This window comes from Dromaius novaehollandiae, chromosome 27, assembly GCF_036370855.1.
Source record: "Dromaius novaehollandiae isolate bDroNov1 chromosome 27, bDroNov1.hap1, whole genome shotgun sequence".
Classification (NCBI taxonomy): Eukaryota; Metazoa; Chordata; class Aves; order Casuariiformes; family Dromaiidae; genus Dromaius; species Dromaius novaehollandiae.
In genome coordinates, this window is record NC_088124.1 from 927,545 (window position 1) to 954,504 (window position 26,960).

General features: G+C 48.7%; 1 protein-coding gene across 1 annotated transcript in view; it reads left to right on the forward strand.

Moving 5' to 3' along the window:
* The first annotated feature begins 926 nt into the window (after window positions 1–926).
* LGR6 (leucine rich repeat containing G protein-coupled receptor 6) overlaps window positions 927–26,960 on the forward strand; it is a 157,524-nt gene continuing 131,490 nt past the window's right edge. Inside the window, exon 1 of the mRNA XM_026101270.2 lies at window positions 927–1,343. Within this exon, the coding sequence (XP_025957055.2) occupies window positions 1,147–1,343 (197 nt within the window). The 5' untranslated portion in view covers window positions 927–1,146. The remainder of the gene's footprint in view (window positions 1,344–26,960) is intronic.

The following is a 26,960-nucleotide window of genomic DNA, read 5'->3' on the forward strand; positions in this document are numbered from 1 at the left end:
TCCCCCAGCTCAACCAGACCTACCCCACTTTGCATAAGAGAGCTCCAGGTCTGCCCAGGCCTACGGGGTGATCAGTCAGCCTCTCACCGTGGTATGATGTCACTTCAACCCCCACTCTAGAGACTATTCCTCTATTTTGGCCTCTGACCATTTTACCTGTGGTTAGAAACAGCTCTTGGAGCATTCAGAACCCGCCACCCACTCCTGGTGTCAGTGCCGCGCAGCTCCCGCAAATGCAGCTCATGCGTGCACACGACCTTGTCCTGTTCAACAGGATGGCTAGCAGCGCAGCTGCAACAGCACCGCATCCTGCTGTCCCGGTGAGCACTCCGGAGAGGAGCCCTCGCTGAGCTAAGCACAGTGACACTGCAGCTCCATCCCCTGTATCTCCCACCCCAGACCCTGCCCTATGCAGGGGGTTGAGAGCAATGGCAGGACTGCTTCTGAGGCATGCAGAAGCAGCCGTGAGTGAAGGTCAGACCAGAGGACAGACAGACCAACAGCCCTGAGCACGGTTGCTCCCAGCAAAGAGCTAGATGTGAGCTCCCCACTCCCTTCTCCCCAGTTACACCCAGACTTTCCAGTTGCAGCTGGCTTTAGCAGCCAGCGCTGACACACAGAGTCCTTTATCTGGGGTTATATTTCAGCGTCCCAAAGTCTGGAGCACTTGAAGTGCTGGTTGGGTACTCCTGCCTCCCTATTTATACTCCTCTGCCCTGCCAGAGCCAGTTTTGCCTTCCCCTGCACTGCTATCTCACAAAAACATTGTTACAAAACAAGCACAGGTCCTGGAGCTATGAACAGGTCTTTATTTGTTGAGGTTTCTTTTTTTCTTCCCCCTTTTCTTCCCTTTGAATGAAATTCCTGCCAGCTCTAAAGGAGAGAGAAGGAAAAGAGTAGAAAGTTTAACTCCTCCCATTGGAGTGTCTCACGCCCCTGCCCAGCCCTTGAAACCCAATAACCAAGATCATTCAACAATGCCTTCCCTTCCCTGGCTACATCCTTGCTGCACTCTGAACTGCACAAGGCACGGCGCCCGCAGCGTGTGAAGAAGCAGGGTCACTGCCCCCATCCAGCTCAGACTGGAGGGACAGGGTGAGCAAACAGCACGTCGCACAGCTCCTGCGGGCTGCAGCCAAGGCAAGGATGGACAAGCTCTTCTTCTGGGGCATTCTTCTGGCCTCCTCTGTCTGCTTCCAAGCGGTGTCTGTGGACCAAGATGCTGCACCCTCATGCCCACCTCAGTGCCACTGTGAAGAAGATGGCATCATGCTCTCCGTGGACTGCTCTGAGCTGGGGCTTTCGGAAGTCCCTGGCAACCTGAGCCCTCTAACAGCTTACCTGTAAGTACAGCCCTTGCTGTTTCTGTTGCAATGCTTTCTCCAGACCCCTTAGTCAGCTGCATCTTTGCTCAAGCTTGGAAGTTTGTGCCACATTTTCCTGAAACAAAATTTCCACTGGAAGTCAGGAACAAAACAAAACAAAGCAATAAAAAGGGCAGCTATTACTCCAGGACCTGCCAAGCTAAGCCAGCTCCCCCTCCTCCCTGCACCCCTCTGCAAATGCTGTTTATATTGTGATGTTATGTATGCTTTGCTTCTTGATTACAGTGGATCAGAGGAGCTGATTTGCTGGGTAGATTCTGATTTTCTGAGAGCATAATGGAGTATTTATACCAAGCAATTACTGCAAACTGTTCTGGGATCCTTCTGTCAAACATTTCAATACCTGTGATAACTCATGGCTTGGGGTGCTAGGGTTTGTCCAATTTGCCTGTTTAAAATTAGTATGAAAGTCTTATAAAATGGTGTGAGGGTGGATTTTTTTCAGCTTGGCTTAAAAGTTCCTAAATCTCTGAATGTTTCCCTTCCCCTCTACTATCAACACCGCAAAGAGTTAAATTACCACAAGGACTGGTGAGTTCATTTCTAGCCCCAGAGACAGTATCAGGGGTCCAATCTGATTAGTGATGACTGAGGATATCCCCAGGATGAGCAAGGGAGTCCATGAAAGCACCATGGAGTTTGACCAGCTCCATGCCCCCGGGAGAGGTTACCCCTTTCTCAGGGAGATGAGTTGTCCCTGGCCTGCCCTAGGAAAGATCTGGTCCGTTTATTCACAGAAAGTGCTGCAGTCACCATCCTCAGCTGTGCAGCAGGTAGGCTGGGAAGGACATTGCCTTTCCCAGCTAGGGATGCAGCTAAGAAGCTGCCGAGGGAAGCTGTGTGTACTACAGTCATACACAGCAACTGGTAGTCCCCAGGCAGTGATGGGGATATACGTTTTGTGCTCATCACAGCAAGAAGAGGCATGTGTCCAGGTGTGCAATGCGTACTGTGTTGCTGGTTTCCTAGCGTCCATGGCTTGTCCTGTGATGCAGTTGCTCTATGGTGAAATCTAAGCACACTAACCAGTTAGGAAGGGTTTTGCAAAGCCAGGTTGAAGCTGCTGTGGCTGGATAAGAGCTTCTCTCCCCATCCTACTTGCCTGAGGAGCATGTTGCTTTACGTCTTGTGCTGACCATCAGGTGGCCAGAGTTGTGCTGGGCCATCTGAGAAGGAAACATGACAGGAAAGGACAATTTTCACTGGGGAGCATGAAAGATGAAGGAACTGTATAACACAAGCTGACCCCGAGGCTAAGTTTGGAGCTAGCTGCCTATCAGTGTGATAAGTCACTATAGCTCTGAAGCATGTCCCAATGGAGGTGGTTAAAAACATGTGGGCTGTAAGCTTGGGAGGCTGCAGAGCTCTGCAGCATCAATGCTACTGCGAGGACAAGTGATAGCCTCATCAGGGACACACTCCACCTTTGCAGTCCTCACAAGACAGGGTGTGTGGGGCTCTGGCTCTGTGGAGAATATGTTGCCATCCAGGTCTACAGCGTGCTCCCCACTGGGCTGTGAGCCACAGAGAGCTACACTGCATGAACCAAGGTGCACCACTAAGTAGAATGGTCCTCACTGCCATATTTACCCTGAGGTGGTGGTGAGAGAGGGGACGTAGAGCCTGGGGATATGGATTCTGTGTTCAGGGTGCCCAGTGAGCAGGTGTTTGAGGATGCTTTTGGCTTAGTGCAGCAGGTTACTGTGTGGCTACTCCTGGCAGAGCTCTGGTTATCTCTGGGGCTCAGTCTTCAGGATGGCTCTGCAGTCCCCACTGACTTGGGAGTGTGTCCAGTTGCCTTGGTCACCGCTCTGCGCTTTCCTGGGAAGCTGTGGGCTGCTACAGCAGCCTGCTTTATTCACACGGTGGCGCCAGTGACAGCGATTTGCAGGAGAAGCACCAGCAATGCAACCTCCCAGCCCCATCGCCTTGCAGGAAAAGCCAGGCTGGAGGGACCCTTCAGGTGTAAAATCCGTGTGATAAAGCCTGGGAGGTGTTGGAGGGCCCAGCGTTCCCCCCACCCCCCTTAGAGCTGGACCTGTATGGGGGACAACAACACATTTGTTTTATGACTCTTAAGTGCTGCCTGTGAATTAATAAATAAGATGATGTAACAGAGGTAGGAAGGAAGGATGAATCGGGAACTAGTGGAGGAGGATTGAAGAGCTGTGTTTTCTCCCCATTTCTGTCACTACCTTCTTGGTTTACCTTTGGCAAGTCACAGAAGTTTAGTTTCTCAGTTATGAGGTGTGCAGGCAGGGATGGTTTTTTCCAAGCAAATCACCATAAATTTTGTTGAAACTATGGCTCTTCAGGAGAGATCTAAGCTCTTCACACAAACTCAGGCGTTAAATCCATATTCAGCTATGTAAAGAAATGACTAAGTTTCTTCGGAGAGCTGCAAGTACTGAAAAGAAGGCTCGTAGTGGAAACAAAGAACATGGAGCTGAAGGCCAGCTACTCCAAAAAGCTTTCCAACTTCATTGATCTGTGTCTTGTCTTCCAAGCAAATTACTCATGAGCCTTTCTTTAAAGAGCAGAACTCCCTCAGGTGCAAAATAAAGCAAAGGATCTTCATAATAACCTCTGATTAGACACTGCCTCACCACTAATGAGCTTGCATTCATGCCCCATCCTGACAACACTGTGTCTCCATCATGCCTGTCTCTCTCCAAGAACTCTGTCCTTCTCACTGTAATACAGTATTCTGGGATCACCCATCCAAAAATAAGCTTTTCCAAGATGGAGGCGTCATCAGTGAGCTTGCAGCAGTGGTCAAGGAGATGGGCGAGAAACAAGTCACCTCTTCCCAAGGGGATTTCTCCAGTAGGCACTTAGACCTGTTGGTGTCTCCTTGGCAGTGCTGGAGGGAGCCCAGGCAGCCAGCTCAGCTGAGGGTTGTCTGTGTTAAGTGACAGGATCCTGAGGTCTGCATTGCTCTTGCAGGCAGCCTGAACTCGTTCAGGTCTCATGCGGGCTCTAACATCCCACTTCTCTGTAGCAGCGCAGACCACCCTGCCTGGTTCATGACATGAAGGCTTGCCAGCCTCAGCACAAAACCTGGCTGGGGGAGGCGAACTGTGTCTTAGCCTGGCCTCAGAGCCCAGCCATGAGGCACTGAGGATTAGCACACCCTGTCCTGTTCAGCTGCATCCAGAGACCCTAAGGCCTGTACTAACCCAAAAGAGTTGGGCTATTCAGAGTGTACAGTTAAGATTTAGCTAACATGCCAGTAAGTCCTACCAGCAGCATGACAAATATCACAGCTCCGTCTTCCACAGCCGGTATCATATGCAGGAGAGTTGCTGTTGGGGCTGGCAACAGAGATGTGTTGGAGCTAGTGGGGGATCTCTGGAGAGGACCGTAGCAAGCTAAGAGCAGAGAAGGAGATTGGCGCTGCAAAGGGGAAAGATCCTGTACCAGCAGAGAGGAGAATGCAAAGGGGCACTGGGGAAGATGGTGTCAGGTAACAGAGGAAATCAGGGAGAGGAAGAGTTGCCCAGTGCAGAGTGTTAGCTTGGCTTCACTTCCTGGCACTACTGCAAACCTTACGTGTGACCTGATTGAGTGATCCTATCCCATCCCAGATCCCCTGGGATATGCAAGTGCCACCTCCAATGGACTGAGGGAGATGGGGATGGGGGTGTCAATCCCTGAGGTCTGGGGACAGGGCTCTTACAGGGCGCAGGCGCTCAGAGCAGATCAGTCCCACTACATAACTGCTCTGGGACAGCATCCTGATCCCACCTCTGACTCACCTGTATCTGGCTACCAGCCCCTTGGCAAAGGGAATGGAAGGCAATGCTGGGGGGGTAAAAGGCTACTCCCAGTTTTCTGAGGCTGCTTCCAGTTCATCAAAAAAAAAAAAAAAAAAAAAAAAAAAAAAAAGACACTGCTGTAACCATGTTGCTGGTGCCTGCCAGGTACCTCCTAGGATCAGGCTAGCCTGCTCAACCTTAACTAGCAGGAAATAGAGGGCTCAAAGAAATGGAGTTCCTGTAACATCAACAGAGGACACCCTCGTTGGTGCCCACAGATGGAAAGTGGTGGCAGTAGCACCATGGTTATGTGTTCAGGTCAGCGGGCCAGACAGCCCACACGCCTGGGGCAACCAGCACATGTATTGGTTAGAAAACAGGTTGCAGTGCCTCTCACCCAGCCTGGGCTTAGGAAATATGCGAAGGAACTGGGAGGATTGTCCAGAATCACAGGATACTTTAGGAAGGCACCTCTGGACGTCTCTGATCCAACCCTCTGCTCCAAGCAGGTCCAGCTTATCAGGTTGCTCAGGGCCTTGTCCAGACAGGTTTTGAATATCTCCAGGATTCCTCTGCCCCATCCTTGTTCCCATGATTGACCACCCTCATGGGATTCTTTTTTTCCTAATATCGAATTGGAATTTCCCATGTGCCAACATGTGCTCCTTACCTCTTGTCTTTCTCTAAAAAGAGTTTGGCCCATCTTCTCTACACCCTCCCACCAGGTAGTTGAGGACAGCAGTAAGATTTCCCCATTTCGCCTCTTGTAAAGACTGAACAAACCCACTTGTATCACCAGTGCATGAGACATAGGCGGAGCTGGGAATACTGCAGTGAGCGAGAGGGGAGCATATGAGGAAATGGGGATAGTTCATTGGAAGTGATAAGGATGTAAAACACAAACCTGTAAGAAACCAGACATCATTAGCACCACTGCTCACAGCTCAACTGGAGGAAGTGTAGATGGCTTCTGGCCCTGTGGTGAGCTACTCCAAGCCAACCCCCCATTCCCCAGAGCCCCAGGCCACCCACAGCGCCAGGGCGGTGTCAGACTCGACTGCTGCTCTATGCCCTGTCTCCAGAAGCACTGGAGACCACTGTGTCCTTCCCATGTTAGCCCCTTGTCCCAAGACCTGTGCATAGCTCACCACATGCAATATTGTTGCTCTGTACGTGCAAGCAGGGAATGACCTGAGGCACAAGACAGACTGATGAGGTAGTCAGACTATTGCTGTCATAGCAGGATTTTCAGGGGGCAGAGGGAACAGAGTTGAGTCTTGTTGCTCCTGGATATCACCAGGCATCTATGGAGGCTGCCCACACGGAAAGCTTTTCATTCCCCATGCTGTTTCTGTGGGGAATGGGGCCAGAAGCTCTCAGGGCAGTTCTCATCCTGCAGAGACATTTCAAGCCATCACCTGGAATTTAGCAGCCCACTGGGAATCTGAGGCCAGGGTGCCACATCACCCATACTCTCCACCGAGCTACCCTCTGGCGTCAGGCAGCTGCAGGGATTCGCAGGGAGCAGGTTGTTTGCCACTGTGATGTGATTCCTGGTGCTGCCACATCAAGCCAGGAAGCCACTTGCCTGGTCACGCAGCACTGTATCACTGCCTCCGTTGCAGGGAAAGCTTGAGGGGAAGAGATCTCTTTCCCAATATATATTTTCTAAGTACCCACAGAATTTTGGGTAGGGGAAGTAACAGAGTTTGAAGGGTTCCTCCAGAGCCGCATCTGGAGCTCAGAGCAAGACAAGTACCAATGCTGAAGGCAGCTGCTCTGCCTCCCCTCAAGTCTAAGTCCTCCTTATTCCTCTGCCCCAACCTCTGTCCCCCTGCAGCCTTCAGCTTGGGAAGGGGGAGGATGGACCCCACCACAGTCACCCTGTGAAGAGCAGCACCCCAGAAGAGGGGCAGGACTGGTGGCTGAGCTATAGGACCCCGGGCAGGTGTCAGAGCAGTGGGGAGGGGTGCTGGGTTGAACAGATGGCTGGGCTTGTAGTGGGCTGTAGGGAGACGGGATCTCCTGCTGCGGGGACCACAGGGACTTCTGTGTGCCTTTGGGAGGGAGGTGACAAGCACACAACCTGGGGAGATATGGGGGGTATCCAAAAATCCAGAAATTGCCAAATCCTGTAAACAAAATCCTTCCCTGGAGCCATCCCTGCTTTTCTTCCCCGGGCCATTTCTCTCAGATAGGCAAAGGGTTTGCCCAGTGCCAGGGCCCATCCATAGCCTGTTTCTGTGCCATGGTCACCAGAGGAGCCACAACACTGCACCAAGCCCCCTCTGCACCAGGCCCCATCCAGACACAGCACAAAGGCACAGACCCACCCCAAAGATCTTCTAGTCCCTTCTTCTAAAGCTCCAACACAATACAGGTTTTCCAAAGTCATTCCCAGGTCCTGGTGGCCACACCGATGCACTAAGGACTGTCTTCCTCCTTGATCTTCTTTCTTCTCCAAGGCAAATGGGCAATGCCACTCCTGCCCTGTACAGCCAGAAGCCCATGGCATCTCCCTTGGAAATGCCCCTCAGGCCTGCGGGAAATGGCAGCCAGAGCAGGAACAGAAGGAAACATTTATGAGCTCAGCAACCCACACCTAGGAGATAAGGCTGGTAAGAGGCATTAGGAAAGCTGGGCTTAGGCACAGGCTTTGCAGCAGGTTTATGATTTCCCATCTAACAGATTTGAGGTACAGGTGTTTTTTTTCTGGAGTAGCAGGGATAGTGAGTTTCCCTCCTCGGAGCACTTGGTTTCCACCAGAGGGGCTCTGTGCCATACACAAGAGCCTGCTGGCTCTCTATAGAAGATTCCTGTCAGCAGGAATTAAATGGGGGCTGAGTTCAGCTCCTCGTTCAGCACCCTGATTGCCTTCCTGTGTTCAGCCACTTAGCACTAGCTCATTCATTGCCATCCTCAGCAGAAGAGCATCTTTGATATTTCCGGATCTCAGCTTTATTTGTCTTGCTAACTGCTCCCACACCTTCTGTGTGAGTTAATAACACATGCGAACTGCTGAGTGGCCATTAGAGATCAGGAGGTACTTGCACAGGGAATGGGAGAGAGGTGTAAGTCCCAGCTCTGCCGTGGGGTTTTCGTGCCATCCCAGGTGAGGCAGGCAGGCTCTGACTCCAGGCAATGTCTGGATGCTGACTGCTATGTAAGGATGCAGTGCAGGGTCCGGGTGTAAGGCCCAATGCCATGCACTTTCTGGCTCAGCATGCCCCAGTACATCTGCAGAGTGTCCTGTGGCTCAAGGAGGCTTTTTGCCTGCAACAAAGAACCTGGTGGAGAGCATTTCCCTGCATTAATGAACACGGACATTCTGGAATACCCTAGCAGGCTAGGCCAAACCAAGATCTGCCTCAATCCCAGATATCAGGGAGAGCTGCCATCACTGATAAGAAACCCATCATTGACTCTGGCCGGTTTTCCCCTCCTGGAGAATGTAGATAAAGGCTAATCCAAAGTAACGTAATTCCTCCTTCTGTGCTCCCCAGCATATAATAAAGAGAAAACCAAACTGAATAGATCTGGGATTAGGCACAGCTTGGGAGTGGCTTGTAAGAGAAACTGAAAAACAACCTGGAAAAGCCACAGCTACCGGGCATGTGCTTCCAGGTGGCCTTGTGTCTAGGCAGCATGTGATTCCCACCCAGGCCACCAGCCAAAATTCCCCAGCCCCTGGGCCCATGGCAGCACTTGGGGTACTGCTGGTTAGTGGTTGAGAGCAGAGGACCTTCTTCCCTGCTTCGCTGTCGTGAGTCCTGGTGCTGCAGATGCTGGATCATGCTTAAGCACAAAGCACAGAGCAGAGCAGTAGGAACAGTCTGAACTCCCCTACAGAGCGGTTAAAATCGTTGTGTTGGAGTCAGCATCTCAGGGGGATCAGCATACTTCACAGTGAAGCCAGAACTGGAATATCTACATTTAATGGCTCATTCAGTGAGGTCAGATGTAGAGCTGACTGAAAAGCACATTTAGTGGAATGATTTTCCCAAGGAATACATCATTTCATTGAAAGCAAAATGCTTAATGAAAGTGGATCAGTGTTGATGGAACTGTGAATGGGAGAAATGTAGTAACAAGTTGAATTAAGAGAGATTATTTCAATGTTTTCACTTCATGGTGACTTTTTTTAAAGTTTCCATTTACATATTTTCACCTGCTGGTGTTATGTCTACCCGTAGGCCATTTAATATTCACATTGCAGGACTCCAAAATTATCAAAGCAAAACATCCTGATGTTTCTAAAACATAATATATTGAATATTTGATCTATACTAAATATTGACATGTTGGTTCTTTGTTCAGTGTTGAGAGGAAAATAAATATTGAAGTCTCTGAATTTCCAATGAGAGGGAAACTCAGATTCTTGGCAGGTCTCCTCCCTCCTCCTTCTGATCCCCTACCCCCCTCTCTGTCCTGAGCTCCATTCCCTTTTACCTCTAGATATCTTGAGCAAGAAACAGTTTCTGCTCTGGACACTACTGGGTTTCATTATAAGCTGTGCTCTCCAGAGAGCGGCTGGTCCACGAGTGAGGACTGCAGCCTGAGTGCTCCCTGCTAAGACAGGCAGTGCTGTGGGTGAAAGGGTTGGGGCCTGGCTTGAGTACTGCAGGTCACAGCTCAGTCTCTCCTGAGAGATCACTTCAAATGAAAAGAAGCATAATTTGCAGATTTTTTTGCAAGTGACAGAAGGGTGTTTGGAGCATCAGATGTGAGCAGGTGTCCACTTCTTGGTGGGACACTGTCTGAGGAGGGCCATAGGTGGTGAGATGTGGGATCTGCCTCATCCCAAAGCTCGCAGCTGGTACACACGTCTCTGTGCAGTCAGGAGAGCAGCCAGACCTTTACTGCACTTGCTTCACAGCTGGCAGTGAGCGCTAAGTTCCCTGGCAGCAAGGGAGCAGGTGTACGGACAAGGAGCATGGGCGGGGGGGCAGCACACTCGCGTGGTTAGAGTAAATATGAATGGGGATGGGGCTGTGGTCTTGGGTGGGCAGCAGCATGCGACTGTCAGCAAGCCTCATCGCTCATTCTCCACTAGTGAAATGCAGCTGGGGCGATCTGTTTGGTGACTGCAGGTGACCACTCCCTCCTGCTCCCTCTTGGAGGGATATTCCGCTCCTGGTCCTGTCCGTCAGAGCAAGCAGTGGCTGGGCTGGGCTGCAGCAGACGCACTGTCTCTGCGTGCTCCCTTCCAGCTGGTGCTGCTGTGCAGGAGTCCACCTGGGAGTTGCTGCTCCCTCTCAACATGCTCTGGACTTCGGCCATAGCTGGCTGGGTTCTCACTCACATCCGATCCTGCGGTGTCTCTCCACCAAGCCCAAGAGCAGTGGCCACAGCAGAGCTGGGCTTTCTGCAGCATCACACATTCCCACTGCAGCCACCCTCCTCTGCCCTCCCCGCTTTCCTCCCTGCCCAGCCCCTAGGCTAAGCAATATGCCACAGCCTCCCCTCTCTCCCTCCCTTCCTTGAAGAATAAGCTCATAAATCTGCCTGGGGCAATGAAAACACTGAGCTCATGGCCCTTAGATCTGTGCGGGAGGAGCTCTAGATGGCGATTAAAGGAGTTTAGGGTTTTCTTTGAAAAGCTCTTTGATTCTGGCAGAGGCTCTGGTGCCAAAAGGCAGCAATGAGGCAGCAAATGCCTCTCCCCCTCTGCACCTGCCTGGGTCAGGGAGCAGCGGCAGGGTGGAGGAGGGAAAGGGAAGCTCAGTAATTCCCCCACTGTAGTGGAAGCTAAGTGACCCTCGTCTCCCAGGCGAGAGGGACCTCTGACAGCAGCAGGGTGGTGGGTAATGCTGTCCCTGAGCTGGAGGCACCAAAATGACTCCACTGATGTGGAACAAGGAGCTCCCCCCACCTCCATCCGTCAGGGAGCTGGGCTGGGTCGTAGCAAGCCAGGCAGCCACCCGGGGAATGGACAGCCACTCTTCTTGGCTACAGTGAGGTGGCTCAGAAAGCATCGGACTTGGGCCAGACTCCTTGGGGACCTCATGCTGTAAGAACAGGAACGTGTTTGCACACAGCAGGAAAATAGCTCTGGATGGGGAAAGGGGTGCTGAGGGAGGTCCTGAGTGGGCTGCCCAGCTGTCAGCCCAATGCTGAGCTCCCTGCAGACAGCACAGGGCCATGGCTGGGTGCCAGGAAGTCAGGAGAGGCTGTGGGGAGCCAGGAAGGAGCTGGGGCCAGAGAGATGAGGATGGGACAGCAATCTCCACAGCAGTGTTTTGAAACACTGTGGTGAGGATTGTGAGGGCTGAGAGGAGCCTGAGGTCCTGGAGAAGGAACTGAGCTTGGCAGAAGATGAAGAGACATCAGAAACCACCTTCACAAAGAAGAGCAGGACCAAGTGCAAGCATCTAGGGTTAGAGCAGAGTCAAAACAGAGCCAGGCTCCAGTCTGAGAAGAGGCAGGTACTGTGCCAGTGGTGGGGAGCAAGGGGAGATCATGGCAAAGCTCAGTTAGTGCCTCCAAGTTTGCAGGGATGTGTCAAGGGACCAGGAACAGGTGATGCAAACTCTTCTTCCAGTTCTGCCAGCACAGACTTTTCTAAAACTGATGGAGGAGGGCAGCTCCTTCTCCAGCTGCCCCTTTTTATGGGATGACTGAGTCTCCTTAGGTATCTCCAGTTCTTCATTCGCCTTGTTTGCAGTCCTTCTTGTAGCTGTTTAAAACTCTTTGAAGGATTTGGAAATGAAAAGCAGCCCCCATGGGAGAGGAGTGAATCAGACACACCTGTAAGGGTAGGACCTGCTGAAGGGACCTGCCATCTCAGTGTGAGCAGCCACAGGTCCCACTACAAAGAGATCCTGGGGAGACAGAATAGTTTCCAGCACTGAACAGCACCATGGGGCACCAATTAGTAACATTCCCCTTCATTCAGAGGGAAGGTGATGCCCAAGCACAGCATCATCTTGTCAGGGCTGCGCGTGCTGTGCAGGGAACTGCAGGGCGGGAGGGAAACAAGAGAGGAAATGTTCTCTCCTCTGCTGAGTAAAGGGTGGGCAAGACAGGGAGTGCAAGAACAGGGAGGGGGGACAAGGGAAGTCTGTCGTGAAGATGCCCCATTCCACGCTTGCGTTCAAAGGCTTTGTAATGCGACACTCACCCTGTGGAAATGCAGGGGCTTAGAGCCACGCAGGTGATGGATGCAGGAGGGATGGACCATGCAACCTCTGGGAAATTCTTTCTGCCAAGGGCCCCCCCCGGCCTGTGCCACCTCCCAGTGCAAGCACTGCCTTGCATGCAGAGCAGAGAGGGGGCAGGAGGGACGGGCAATGAGTCAAGGCAAGGCCACAGCTGTTGTTGCCAGCGTGACTGTGTGGCCAAGCATGAGGGTGGAGAGCACCAGGGACCTCATGGCCTTGGCGGATCTGAAGGCACAAACCACCTTCCCCAGAATGTTATCTAATGTAGGGATAAATCTAGGTGTAACTGCCTCCCACTTGGGGCAATTTCAAGAGAATTCCCAATTCTAGATACATCTCATCCGCAGAAAAGCAAGCTTTCACCAGCACATGTGCAAGACTAGCAGCAAAAGCAAATACCTCACTTTCAAATATGAATTCATCTCCTATTTTTCATGGAGAACACAAGAAGAAATTCTGGTTGCAGGGAATAATCTTTGCAGTTTTGCTTTACCCCCATTTCTGCAGCCACTCCCCGGCACCAACCTCTGTATGAGTGGCAGTTTCCCCAGTGGCTTCCACCTGGATCTGAGAAGTCCAAAATCTGAGTGAGCATTTTCTTGGCTTCCCAGGCAGTGCTCTGAATCAAACTGACTATGGACATGAAAACAGCACTTCTGCTTTTGCTTTTTCAGCATTTCTGAATGGGAGAATGAGATATAGAGTCATGTAGCCACATCATAAGACATCCTTCTCCCTGCACGTATGGGCACAGAAGTTGTCAGATAGTGTCTGAGACTGGGCGGTCATCTCCATTAGTAGCATATGCCCCGCTACCAAAGGACGTACACATACCTTTAGGGTCAGTGTGTCATATTTGCTCATGTTAATCACCTGAAGTCAAAGGGACCACAGTCAGGACAGGATCTTATTTATAGGTGCAGGTAAGACTTCTGTTGCACTAATATCCTGTGGCAATGAGTTCCACAGATTATGTGCCTAGTGTGTAGAGCACTTTCAAGTACTCTCTGACGATTGCGTGTGGGGTTTTACTGAGCACAGTGTCAGCCTTACTGTACATGCTGTCCTTAACTTTTTACCGGTCTGGGGCCAAATCAGCAGATTCTAGTGCTGTATGATATGTCTCCAGCTGCAGTCCTGCCCAGGAAAATGTCCAACAATTAAGGTATTGTTGCTCTTTCATGTGGTGTAAGACAGCACAGGATTTATTAGTGACAAAAGCATGAATGCTAGAAGCCTTGATTTATTGAAGAAGGAGGAAAGGAAACATGTTGCAGCCAATGGTGGTTAGTGTGATGCGAGTCTGAGATGAGCTTGACGTGCTGTGAAAACTGCCCTGATCCTCCACATGGTGCTCTGGCTCACCCAGTAATACTACAAGGTACAGTTCCTCTTCCAGCAGACTACTTCCCACTGACTACCTCACAGGTGCTTTGCAGAACAGGCTTTTCCCAGCACGGAGGGACACAAAGTCTTAGTTTCTTGGGAATGACCAGATACCCCATGGCCACAGCATTGGCTCCTTTGTGTGATGGAAGTGGGAGATACAGAGGACTGGAGTGCAAATTAAGGAACTTGGACTGTTTTCCAGCTCTGTCCTAGCCATATAGTTTACCCTAGACAACTCTTCTCTCCTTCCTGTGCCTCAGTCTCTCTAGCTTTAAAACATTAATACTAATGCCTTCTCTAATGCCCTTTGAGATCAACTGATTTAAAAATTGCTATAGAAACTCTTAGCACTTTTCAGCCATGTCTGGACCTCTCAAGTTAAAATACCTTTTCAGAGTTTATTAAAACATTCTTGAGCTTTACATATGTGCAGCCACAAAAAGAAGAAAAACAATACTAAACTCAAATTTGTAGCCTGCCTTTCATGTCCACTGACCTTATAGTTCCTTCGTTATGAATGTAGCCACAAGTCAGTAGAGCGACTGAAATACTCCTCTGGAGCTCAGCAGCTGTTAAAAAGTATTTGGGCAACACTGGTGACCTTCATAGAGGAGGTGAACTGATTTCTGAATCCAGCTGGTAAACTGTAGTTTGGCCAGAATTTTTGTAAACCCCAATTCTTTAATCTAATCTGCTTTCTATAGGAAGCTACCTTGCTTTTAGCATACTTCTTCTGAACATAGGTGGGTAAATAACAGCTATTTCAGTTCTTTGATTAAACCAAAAAAAGGAGGGGAAAGACTGATTTGGATTAAACAAATAGATTTTTTCAGGTTTTCCATGCAATTAAAAACAAAACAAAATATGTTTACTTTGGGTACCCATGAAACATTTTGCTTTGACTCAAAAAGGAATATTTTGTTTCATTTTCAGGTTACTTAAATATTTCTAAATTCTTTTTAATAAGGGTTTATAATGAAGTGTTCCGCCATCTCCCCTCTCCCGTTCTTTCAGTGGAGCACAATATTTCTGTGAATTTAGAGTTGGTTGAAACATTGTGAGTTCTGCCTGGCTTGGAAAGTCACCTGGCTGAGCTTGGCCTGTGATTTGTTTTTCCTTTCAACACCACTTCCGTCTTTGCACCTCCCGCTGCACAGACACGCGGTACCAGAGGAGGCATCGTCCTCAGCCCAGGGCTGTGCTGACTTTCCAGGGAGACTAGAGAGTGGCCAGGAGAGTGGAGGAAAGAGTCCACGAAGGCATCTTTTGGCTTCAGAGATCACTTCTGGCTCTTCTGACTACCTCCTGCTCCTGCCAAGACATCTTCGAAACACCTTTGAAACATCTCCAGCATGTTGGGCATTGTGATTGGGCTGGAGGGGAAATCCACATTCCCTTTGAAGTCTGGATACTTGAGCAGTTTTAGAATTATAGGGCTGTAATATACTGGAATGTGTGGGGATGTAATTGTGACTTAGATCCTTGGATGAAAGGTGCTATGTACATACAAAAGGTATTATTATTATTGCTATTATTATTGCTATTATTACTATTATTATTATTATTATTATTATTATTATAGAGCTGCAATATGTGGATTGAGGATGAAAGTAACACCAAAAGACCCTGAAATATGAGCTGTGTCTAAGGAAATTTCAGCCTGAAATTAGGTTTTGTCTACATGGGGGAAACAGAGTAGCCAGGATGACAGCTACAATGACAGCTCTGGAGCTTTTATTGAAGATATGCAGATATGATTCCCAAATCCAAGCTGCTGTGATTCTCAGAAGAGTACCTCCAGGAGGAGCTAGTCCAGAGCAGTTTTTGCAGAAAAAAAAAGACATCAGACAATTTCATCATTTTTTCTGAGACACTCTTAGTGCTGTCGGGCAGACTGCAGCAGTCACAAAATACGGCCCTTGCACATGAGCCATCCAGCATGTGAAGTGCAGGAACTGGTGACTCTCAGCATGGCTTAGGGGCTGGGGTGGAAACTGGGAGACATGAACTCCCAGTGCTGCTGAGTGGAAGAGAGAGCTCATGTGCTCTTTGGTCCTCCTTCTGCACTTCAGCAGAGAAGGGGCCAGATCCAGAATCCTGAGCTTATCATCCTTTTTCCAGCCATCAATCATATCTCTCTGTGAGCAGCCTGGGAGTAAAGCACGAAGGAAAGCAGGGATCAGCTTTCATCCTCCGTAGGGTCTGTGGCTCTGCGCAGCCTTTGCCATCACCCTCGAGTTGTTTCTCCTGTCCTGTTCTGCACTGACATCTCCTTAACTTGGGGGAACTTAAGTGAAGCCAGACGCTGAAGTGGGACTCCCCATGACAGCACCCATGATTATTTTCTGCAATGTCACAGGCTCTGTGAAGCCTCAGGTTTCACCCGGGTGTGCGGTCCCAGCTGCCCTCCTGAGGAGGGTGGGGGGAGGATTTAATCTGCTCTGATTTCCATCAGCTTTGAAAACCCAAGCAAAATAGCTTGGGTTTTTCCACCAACGTCAAAGATTTTTGGAAAAGGCCTTGGCTTTCCTGCCTCAAGAACTGTCACCTAGAAGGGTCTAGAGAGGTGTCTGCACTCATTTGTCTTGCTGAAAAGCTGAGGAAGAGGAGTGGGAGGCAGGTGGAAATGGAAGGGACTGTTTTGCTAGAGCTGGTCTCCCACCCAGAAGGGGCTTTCTCCTTTCTGGGATATCCCCTGGGAAGCAATGCTGGCCGTTGGTTGGCACAGGCCAACTCAGACACAGCGTACCATGGCATACACTGAGATCTAAACAGTGCGCTCCAGCAGGACCCAAACATACCCTGGGAGACCTGGTCCCTTGAGCAAGCCAGGGAGCAGTCTGAACTGACAGTACCAGTGCACCCACACACTCCTTTCAAGCTTCCTGGCCTACATTGTCCTGCAGTGTTATTTGAACTGGAAGGCAGCTTCATGCTTTAGCATGGAAGAGCTTTCATTTACAGGGTGGGATGACTTGTTCTGTCTGCAAAGCTGGTATAGATATAGGTGCTTTCACAGTCTCCTTTGGGCCTCCCTCTTGCTGGTTCAATGCCTGCACTTCAATGTCCAGCATGATGTGCAGCAGGGAATCCCTCTAGCAGCTTCACCCTGGATAGACTTTCTTTCCATAACAGTATGGAGCCACTGCCAGAGATGGATGTTCAGGAAATAACTCCATGCTGGTAGCCCTCTGGAGTGCCACTGGCTAGAGTGATTTTGCAAGGGAACGTCCTTCTCTTCTGTTGCTGTTTCTGATGGGTACAAAAAGGGAGGATTCAAAATCCCTACAAGAAAGGGTTCATAAAGCTGTAGTATTATAGCTATGCTTTGTGGTCTTGAAAGGAAAAGGGGGGAATGTAGAGTGCAAAACAGAGAGACTGAGAAGAAACATCTTTCTTAAGAGATGTCCAGAAGCTTATTCTAGCTGATGCATTCCAGATTAAACCAGGCCTCACCCGGAGAGCAAAAGCTGCCTGGAGAGCAGAGCTTTGACACTGGGACTTCGGCACAGAGATGTAGCAGAGCATTGTCAAGCAAAAATCCCTCCTAAATAAAGAAGGGACAGATTTTCAGCAGCAATGAACTATCAGTGGTGCCTCTGGAACAGGGGATCATCTCAGAGATCTGGATATCCATACAAAAAAAATCTTCCCTTATGTGTGCCAAAAATCTTTCAAAGGACTGTGAGCCAAAGATACATCTCTAACGTGTGGCCTGAGCTAGTTGTTGTGCCCCAGTCTGGAAAAGAGGAGGCCTGGGCGCTGCTCTATGCATCCCTGGGTAGGTCTCCTCTCTGCTCGGAGAATACAGTGCTCTGGCATTCATGTTTCCCCATGTCATAGGCTGTTGCACTGTTTCTTCAGCCACTCCTTTTCATGTCAGTTTGCCAAAGCTTTCTAACCAAGGCATCCCACATGTGCTGTCTTCCTGGGAATTTTTGGATTCTTCTGGTCAAACATTGCCCCCGTTTTGCTACTTTACATGCCTTGTGAAATCAGACGTGCAGAAGCAAGAGCATGGCATCTACCTGAACCACAGGGGCCGTGGAGCAAAGGCTGGTTCACTTTGGGGATGGTGAGTCAGGTCCATCCACAGCAGCTTGTCCATTGCTAAACTCCCACAAGCAAGGCCTTGCTCCTCAGCAGGAGAGTTCAGCTCCCCAGCCCTGCCCGACTCTTTCCCAATCATACTGATAAGTTGAGCCTTTTCCCCTAGTAGAGTCGGGAGTGATGGTGACTCACCACCACTTTGGTGTGAACCATGCAGACAGGCACTCCAACAGCAATGTGTGCTGGAGACAGGAAGACTCTCTCTACCCACTTGACAGCAGAAGAAAGGCTTTTCTTGGTGTGCAGGGACCACCCACCAGAGAATAAGACAAAGCAAGAGCTGTCACGCTCTAATGTCTTGTGGCTTCCTGGTGACACAATAGCATCTGTTACAGTTAATGGAAACCTGCTAGTTGCTCAGTGTAGCAGAGATCAGCTCTGCCATTCTGCAACCCTGACAGGAGCCAGTACTTGACATCTCCGAAATGCAGCCTGTTCTACGAGAGGAGCTCCTAACTCCCCGCCAGGCCACTGCTGGGTTTGGCTGGAGAGCACCTCACACAGCCTGAATCCCTGCAGGCCTTAGAAGGCAGCGAGCATGGTAAGGAGTGCAGCTGGTATTCATCTCTTACCCTGGGCTGTGAGCTTCAGCCAAGAAGCCAAGCTGCTACAAACAGCATGCAGAAGTTCTCCTCCTCTGCTGTCATAAATACTCAGAGACTCTTCCTCTGTAAATCACACGCTGTCTTGGAAGGCAAGGCCTAGATGCTGAATGATTAGCCACAGAGACCCAGGCTTTCCTGGTTCACAGTAGCAGGTGTTGGTAGGAACAGTAGTTCCTGGGAAAGCATTCAGAAATGGACAGATTCAATCACCCACTCCATCACTGGTACCACAAAAGTAGTCTGCCAGCATGGGCTTCGTGAATGGATGGAAGGAAAGCCAGACAGGATCCCATCTGCCATGTGTCCCCGTAACCAAGGTGGATGCCTTGGGCTGGGTGCTCAGTTTCTGGTTGCTGGGAGTTCACAGCTGCTGTCTTTGAAAGTTTCTCATGAAAAGGCCAGAAGTCCAAAAAGCATTTTTCAAAAGCTGTCAGCCATAATGTTTCATTTTAAGAAGTCTGTAGTCTGAAAACAGATAGTTTTCAGCCCAAAATGTCTGAATACCACCAGGATTTTTCTATTCTGATAAAAATGCTATTCTCCATTTGACACTGTCAGCAACTGTTGTTTTTTGCTCCTTGCTCATTACTGTTTCCTGCAAGAAGAAACAAATATTTCCAGGCACTGATCCTCTGGGTTCCACACCACCTAATCCATCTCTCTCAGCCAGCACCACGCCTTCTCCAGGGACAATTTATTTTACCTCCAGAGTACAAGGAGATGCAGGAAACTGCATCTGGCCCACGGTTTTGGGTTGTGTGTGGACAGGACAATTATTTATTCTGCTCACTGGCTGATGGTTGCCTTCACAGTGAGATTCAGCTCAAAGACAAAGCCCAGACAACCACAGCCCAGAGTGGTGCTGGTAAGTGAAGCTTTGGCTGGGAGTGGGTAACAAATTAGGCAGGAGACTCAAGTGTCTCTCAAGGGCAGTAATAGGGCCCACAACTAGCTGTGAGACCATAGGAGCAGGAAACATTGCATGATGAAGCAGATGGGGAGCAGTCTCTCCCTCTGACTGTTACTTGGGCCCCTTCTTTGCAGGCAGCACAGGATTAGGGATTTAACAGCAGGCTGGCAAGATTGTCCCAAGAAGGGCAGACCAGATTGGCTAAATGGATACTAAATGATACTCTTAAGGAAGTATCATGCTACAGCTTATGAAAAAGGAAAACACAGTAGGGTCTGTGACATTGCAGAAAAGGCAGTCGGAAAACAGTATAACTCATTCTTCATTGTGGCTGCAGAGTTGACATCCAGAGATAAGTACAAATGATTGGATGACTGGCAATTAATGTAAGGAATGACTGTGTGTTTTGCCCCAAAGAGCTCATCTGGATGACACCTCCATCGATTTGCCAGTCTCTGGCATCCATGAGCTAGTAATTCTCTCTGGCAGGTTCTTGCAGGCTGGTGTAGAGGGCAAGGCTCTGCTCCTAGATCCTGCTATCGCTGCCTGAACTCATGGCCACAGCCTCCCTCAGGGAATCCTGCTGTACTGTCTGTAGGAGTCAGTCAGTAAAATCAGCTCATGAAAGAAAGAGATAGCAAATCATGGGCAGATGAGAAACATGCATTCCTGTGTCCATTTTTTCAATAGTGGGGTACCATCTCCTCTTCACAAGTAGGCTGAACTCCAGAGTAAAACATCCCGTCATCCTAATGCTGGACTAGATCTTCTAGATCATGCTCTAGATCATTGTTGCTGTTGTGGACAGGATTCTGCTTCTGATTTACCAATTTTATTTACACTATACCCGGTTCTTTCTGTAACACTATTCATCAGTTAAGTGACCTCCTCCCTTACCCTGTTACAACTATTGAGGGGCAGGAAGGGAATATGTAACTACAGCTAGTGTTCCTTTCCCTGAGTCCCACATGACAGACTACATCACAAGCCTTGTAGGGCAGGGCCCATCCATACTGTGACTTTTCTCAAGGTTCAGCTGATGCTTTAATGACTAATTACAATGTTCTTCTGCCTGGCAGTTGTGAGGAAATGGCTGGGAAGTTTTGTGTCTCAGGTTAGATTGGTGACATCAGAAGAAGGTTCTGAAAATGCCCTAGGCTGTCCTAGTTGTTCCTGTTCTCTGCTGTATTTACCAGCCCCAAAATATCCACGATTAGACCTACAGGAGCTTTTTGGTCTCCTGTAACTGTGAGTTATCCTGGCAGGATGATGATCTGTCCTAGCTGGGGGACTGCAGTTCCTCTTAGTACATAAAGGAGTCCTATGACTGTACCAGAGGAACAAGCCTCAGCTTTGGCACCTTCTGTTATCCTTTATTTCTATCACACTTAGAAGATATGGGAAACAGCAGAGTCCTCCCTTTTCACCTCAGTTCACTGGGCGGTATCCACAGCAATGGAGATGCTGTGTGCCTGGCATTTCACCTTCCCTTAGTCAGGTGTTACCTGGGACTTCCCCACTTAGCATACGGCAAGTGGGAACAAAGCTCCATCTGTCCTGTGGCCTTTGGAGTGGTGAGACAGGAAAAGGTTTAGCCCTCAGGAACTTGGAGCCTGCCACGGTCCCTGCACCTCCCCTTTGCTAGCCTGCTCTTCAACAGGGGACATATTTCATAGTGCATGTTAACTTCCTTAGAGAGTACCCACCACCCGTTCCATGATGGAGGGCTGTTCCCTGAGGTGCTGGCACGGAAGGATCCTGGAGCACTGGGCTCTCAGGTTTTGTCACCTTGGGGTACTGCCGGCTTTTACTTCTTGCTCATACTGGTGCAACTTGTCTGGGCAGGACAGGTGATGCTTTGCTGCATGAGTGGAGGGAGTGCCACTGACTCACTAGCAGGGCATCTGATTTCCAGGTATGTCCCACACATCTCACTACCTTTCTTCCAGGAGGCCGGGGCACAGGTGCTGGGGTCATCCCTTCATTGCTCTGTGTCTAAAAGATGAGGTAGTAGGCCTGGCACTCAGGGCCTCTAGTTGGAGTAGCACCCATGGCTAGCAGGCAAAGCTTCCCACATCCTGTGGCTGCCATGGAGTTGGGAGCAAGAGTGGCTGGTGGAAAGTCCCCTCTTCTTCATGTGAAGCAACATCCCCTGCCTAAGGCTGTGGAAAGGAGAGAGTGAGCAACAGGACTGGCCAGATCCTGCAGCAGGGAGAGTTCCTGGCAGCGCTCTCTACCTCAGAGCAGCCGCAGGCCCCCTCTTGCTGGCTGTAGTTGGTGTCAAAGTCCCTCAGTCACTGGGCAGAGGATGGCCAAGACTTTGGAGACCCAGGCCAGGTGCACATGGTGTTAAGCATACAGGGACACATTACCCCAGCCCTGGCAAGCAAGTCCCAGTCCCTTCCATCAGTCAGGGTGTGCACAGCCTCCACACCAGCTAAACACTCCCTGGAGCCCGGCTGGACCTCTCTGCCTGTGAGCACAGTAGGAGGAGAACAGGACTGGGTTTGCCCTTGGCATCTGCTTTCCCACGTAATGACATTCCTTTGCCTCACACCGGGATCCTGCCTCCTGCCCCGGTTGTGTCCCTCTTACCTTACTACACAGCTATGCCTGATGTCCCTAGATGGACCAAGGAAGGGAGAAGGCTGGGAGCCCCAGCTGCTGCTGAAGCCACTGGCACCAGGAAGAGCTGAGTGAAAACAGAGCATTCAGGCTCTGGCCCAGCATATGGCAGCCGGAGGTGGAAGGTTTGCATAAGCTCTGCTTATGATTTCCCAGTCTGGGAGAGCATCAGGGAACATTGAGCCTGCCCTTAGAGTTTGGCCATTATCAGTTTAATCCCCCTCAATTTAAAAACTCCTTGTAATTAATGAACCTTCCCAATAAGAGTCACAATGGAACAATTCATTAATTCTGATGTGTGCAAGCTCTATATTCCTCTGGCTCTATGAGCTGCTGCTCCTACAAGAATATGGAGACTGATCTATTTAGAGATGAGACCATATCATCTGCAGCGTCTTCAGTGATTTACTAATTTCAGAGATTGTTCTCCAACCCTTTGGAGCTTGCCTACTGCTTAATCCTCCATATGCACCAGCTCCAACCACTGCAGCCAAGTGGATTTGCACTGGATCATATCTGTCAAAAAAAAACAGAATTAGAAACACCCTGCTTGAGGGTGACTTCACTGTTCATATCATAGCAACCATCAGGGATGTCACATGAGATTTCAAACTTCCACTATCTACTGTCAAAAGTTTCTTTTTCCTCCTGAAAATTCTCAATTACTCTAAAATTTTGAAGATAAAGAGCACAGAAATTATTATCAGACACTATGGGAGTACTCTAACTGGCTGGTAGTCCTTGCAGGCTGTGTGTACACATCGAGCAGGACTCACTCCATGGGTTATGATTTTCATGAGATCAAGTATAAATCAAGTAAATTTATATGGGTTAATTGTCTCTTTTGCATCCATATGGGAGTAAGTTCCCAGAGAGGCACCACTGTGAATTCAGTAGGAGGGAGATAAGCAGCAGTTGCAGTGTCAGCACTTTCAGACAGAGGTGGACAAACCTGGGAGAGCTGGTGAACACTGCAGTCCTGCAGCTCTAGAGACAAGGCAGAGCAACAACCTGTGACTGTAATAGAGAGCTATGTCCAAGGAATTGCTTTCTTCCCTGTACCTGGAGGGCACCATGCCCAGGACAGAATGAGGTCACCTATTAACAGTGTGCATCCAGTGGAAAGAGAAATTCTGCTCTCATGCCATTCCGCACCCATCCTGCACAGAGCAGGGACTTGCCTGTCTGACTTGCTCTCCATTGAGGGAGGAGCAAGATGAGCTCTGGAAACCACAGATTTAGTGGGCTAGCCTAGCATGGAGGTTAGAGACCTATCGGCCACAAGGACCAGGGTACCATGGCAGCCTCTAGATACGGTGGATTTGCTTTAGCACTTTCTGTTTCCATCTCATACCCTGCCCCATTCAGAATTATGTTGGAGACAACAGAATGAGTCACTGCTGTGGTTCCCTCAGTGGACTGTGATTGTGTCAGGGCCATTCCCCAGATGAGGCATTATCTGCCGGACCTTGCTCATGCTCATGCTCTTGCTCATGCTACCCTCTTTTTGGCTACAGAGCATGGCACCCTGGTCCAGGCATGTGCCCAGGGCAGATGACGACTGCCCCATGAGTTTATTGAGTCTATCTTTGTGCAGGGGTTTATGACCTCCACAAAGGGGTCCTGATGCATGCTGTCCACTGAAAGGCATGGTTGTTCACACTTCCCATACCCACATAGCTTCTCCTTCCACCTGCTCTGCTCCTCACCTTCCACCTGTGCGTATCCCAGGGCAGTGGATTTCTCTGTCCTGGTCCCACTCTTCCAAGGATAATGGACTTCTCTTAGGAAGTTTCTACTCTCTGCTAGCAGAGATCCCTCACGTGGGTAGCTGGCAGCTCCCCCTCCTCATTCTCTAGGCTTTCATATTTACAAGAGGCTGGAAGAGAAAAAGACATACAAGAACCCCTTTGACATGCTCAGACTGTGCTGTGAGTCCCCACTGGCAGGGCTTACTAGGATTAGACCTGCTCCACTGAAGCAACCACTTAAACTAGAACAAAACTGAAACAGAGTATTTTTCCGGACAGAAACAAGAACTATGACATGGGACAAAGCTGGATTAGTGCTCAAAGCAGGAGGCATTAAGAGATGCATAGACTGAGTATAGGAGGTTTTGATAGCTGACGTTAGGAAGCTCTAAGCATGGCTTTGCAAGCATCTCGTTATATCTCATCCAGGTGTAACATTATTGGAGATGAGTACCCAGGACACGGGACATCCATAGAGAAAAAAACCTACCTGTCATGGAGTGGTCTAGACTTCTTGATGTCTGCTGGACGGGGGATTTCTGTGGGATTCTCAGTGGGTTTCCAAGAGTTCTCCAATGTGAATAATCTCCCAAACCAATGAAATGCTGTCTGTTTTCTCAGAATCCAATATTTGTTGGATTTCACACTCCTGAGGGTCACCAACCTAGACTGGAGGGAGAGTAGTGTTTTTTTCAAAAAAGGCTCTTCATGAAGGGTTCATGAAACAATGAAAGAACTCAAAGCAGCAAATATGTATTTTATCGGGTTGATCTGAGCAGAAATTGTGAAATCTCCCCCCCAAAAAATGGTTCAATTTTTAGATAGGAGTGAAATTTGTAGATATTTTGTTTAGACTGTCTCTCCTTTTGATGGAGTTGGAGACTCGTGACAGTAAAAGCCTGGCTGGACTTTAAAGACTTCCTTTGTTTTTTCCAGAGGGGACTGCAAACCTCAGTGCACAGTCAAGGCTAGCTGAGAAATCTGCCCCTTTGTAATTTAATGGCACTGAGAGTGGACTACTCTCAGTATTGAGAGGATAGACCTCCACAAGCTGAGTCCAGGGAACTGTACAGACGAATGAATGGAGTAGTTCTATGGAAATTGTGTAGGCAGAATAAAATATACCCAGCCATCCAGATAATACCAGCCTAACCATTGCCCCAGAGTTTATCTTATTTTATTTATTTACCCAATAAGTAAGCTTAAAGTAAATATGCAAAAGTAAAAAACTCTTTTATTCCCAATAGGATAAGAAGTTCTTTCCAAAACATGGATGAAATCTAAAGTTTCCAATCAGAAATTATAGTAGGCAGCAGATCTACAAGAAAAGAGAAGCTGAGCTGCTTCCTTAATAGTAGGAGTGTAGGTGCAGGGTAGAAGATGTGTTGCCTTGATTAAGCTCTTTAATATGAAAATATAGCTGTTCTGGTGTCATGTGGTGGGAGATCAAAAATGTAAACTAAAGAAAGAGCCTGTGCAATGAAAAATGCAACAGCAGCACCAGTCTTGATGTAGCTGCAGGATTCAACATATAGAATAAGTTTCAGGCATTGTGGGCCAGTCAAAAGGAATATGGTGAGAAGCTCATAATACCAGAAATACCTACTGCGTCAGAAATAGGGCTTGCCTGGACCTTGAACCAAGAAGCCCCTTCTGGGCTTACAGCTGTCTCCTAGCCCAAGCAAGCAATGTCATATTTGCATGGGTACTGGCTTGGTTGAAGGCTATCAGCCATCAGTACGCAAAATCATCTTTTGGGGTGGCTGAAGGGACCTGAACAGGCTGCCTTGACAAAGTCCCACTGCTTTTAAAACTGACCTCCAGGATTTCAGACTAGAGCTGGCTAGCTTGTGTTTTTAACACAAAGCCAGCTTTCCCCATCTTCCCAACAGGCCAATACAAGATGGTGAAATAAAAGATAAAAATAAGGAAATGTGGGTTAACAATGGTTTAGTCTGCCAGCCGTTCTGCTTTCATCTCCTCAGCATTCTCATCCCACCTGCATAGGTGTGGCACCGCTGGAGGTAGCACTGCTGTTGCTCAGAGATACACCTCTTTGATAACACCTCCTTCTCTAATATACATGAATTCATCTAATGTCAATCACTAGAAATTTCTTGCATAGGGAAGAAGCCATGACTGAGAGGTCTTGAGCTGAGCTAACACTACTCCTTCAGCACAATGAGAAACCTCTGCTTTAACAATAAAGTGGTGGGTAGGGTCTGTGTATATGATGAATGGGACAATTATAAAAACCTGTTTAAAACTCTCACATATTTCCTAAGCAGCCAGGGTGTGATTTATCTCCACCTAAAATGCAAAATGCATACCTAAAATAGGCTGCATGAATGACACAGTAAAAGGGCTTGTTTGTCTCCATGGGACTATAAAGGGAATCCAAAGTCTAGCTCAGATGTAGAGATACACATTGTAGGCATTTAAATTGAGGTGGTGAGATTCAAACATCCCCCTCTTTAATAAGTCCAGGAATGGGGACATCATTTGGTGAAGTCTTTAATTAATTGGTGATAAAAGTTAATGAAGCTAAAAAAGCACCAAAATCTAGTAACTGTCTTTGGTGTGGCCAAGTCTGTGTTTTCTCAGGGTTCACTTTCATTGCCTCTGGGGAGGTGAGGGAGCCCTGGAATTCAATGGAAGACCTTTCAGAATTTCACCTCTCTAATTTGGCATATGGTTTGTGACAATTCAAATATTCCAGGACTGATTTTACAAGCCATTCAGGTTGGTTCATGTTCAGTGAAAAAAATAATGCTCTCGTCTAAGAGTATTATTATAAAGGAATCTAATAAATCTTAAAAAAAAATCATTTAAAATGTTGTAAGGTAGCTGCAGCATTAGATAGGCCAAAGGGCATGACAAAATATTCAAAGTATCTGTCTGTGGTCCAAAAGGTTGTTTTCTTTTTATCCACTAGGGATAATTCCTTCCAAATTATAGAAATCTCTGTGTTGCAGTTTTGTATGGACATTAATTTTCAAGATCAAGAGTAACAGACATTTTTTCTCACAACAATCTCCATGATTTCCAAAACTTCAATGCACAATTGAAATAAGCCATCCTACTTGCACACAGAAAGAATACGAGGACACCTGTGGCAAAGCTAAGGCACATAGAAACCCTTTCAGAGGGTTTTCAGAAGTGTTTTCTGAATGCTTTGGTAATGGCTCTGACCATGGATAAATGAAACCAAATCTGGCATCCAGGAGCAAATCGTGCAGTCACCTGCCCAAAGGGAGGGCAGAGGGA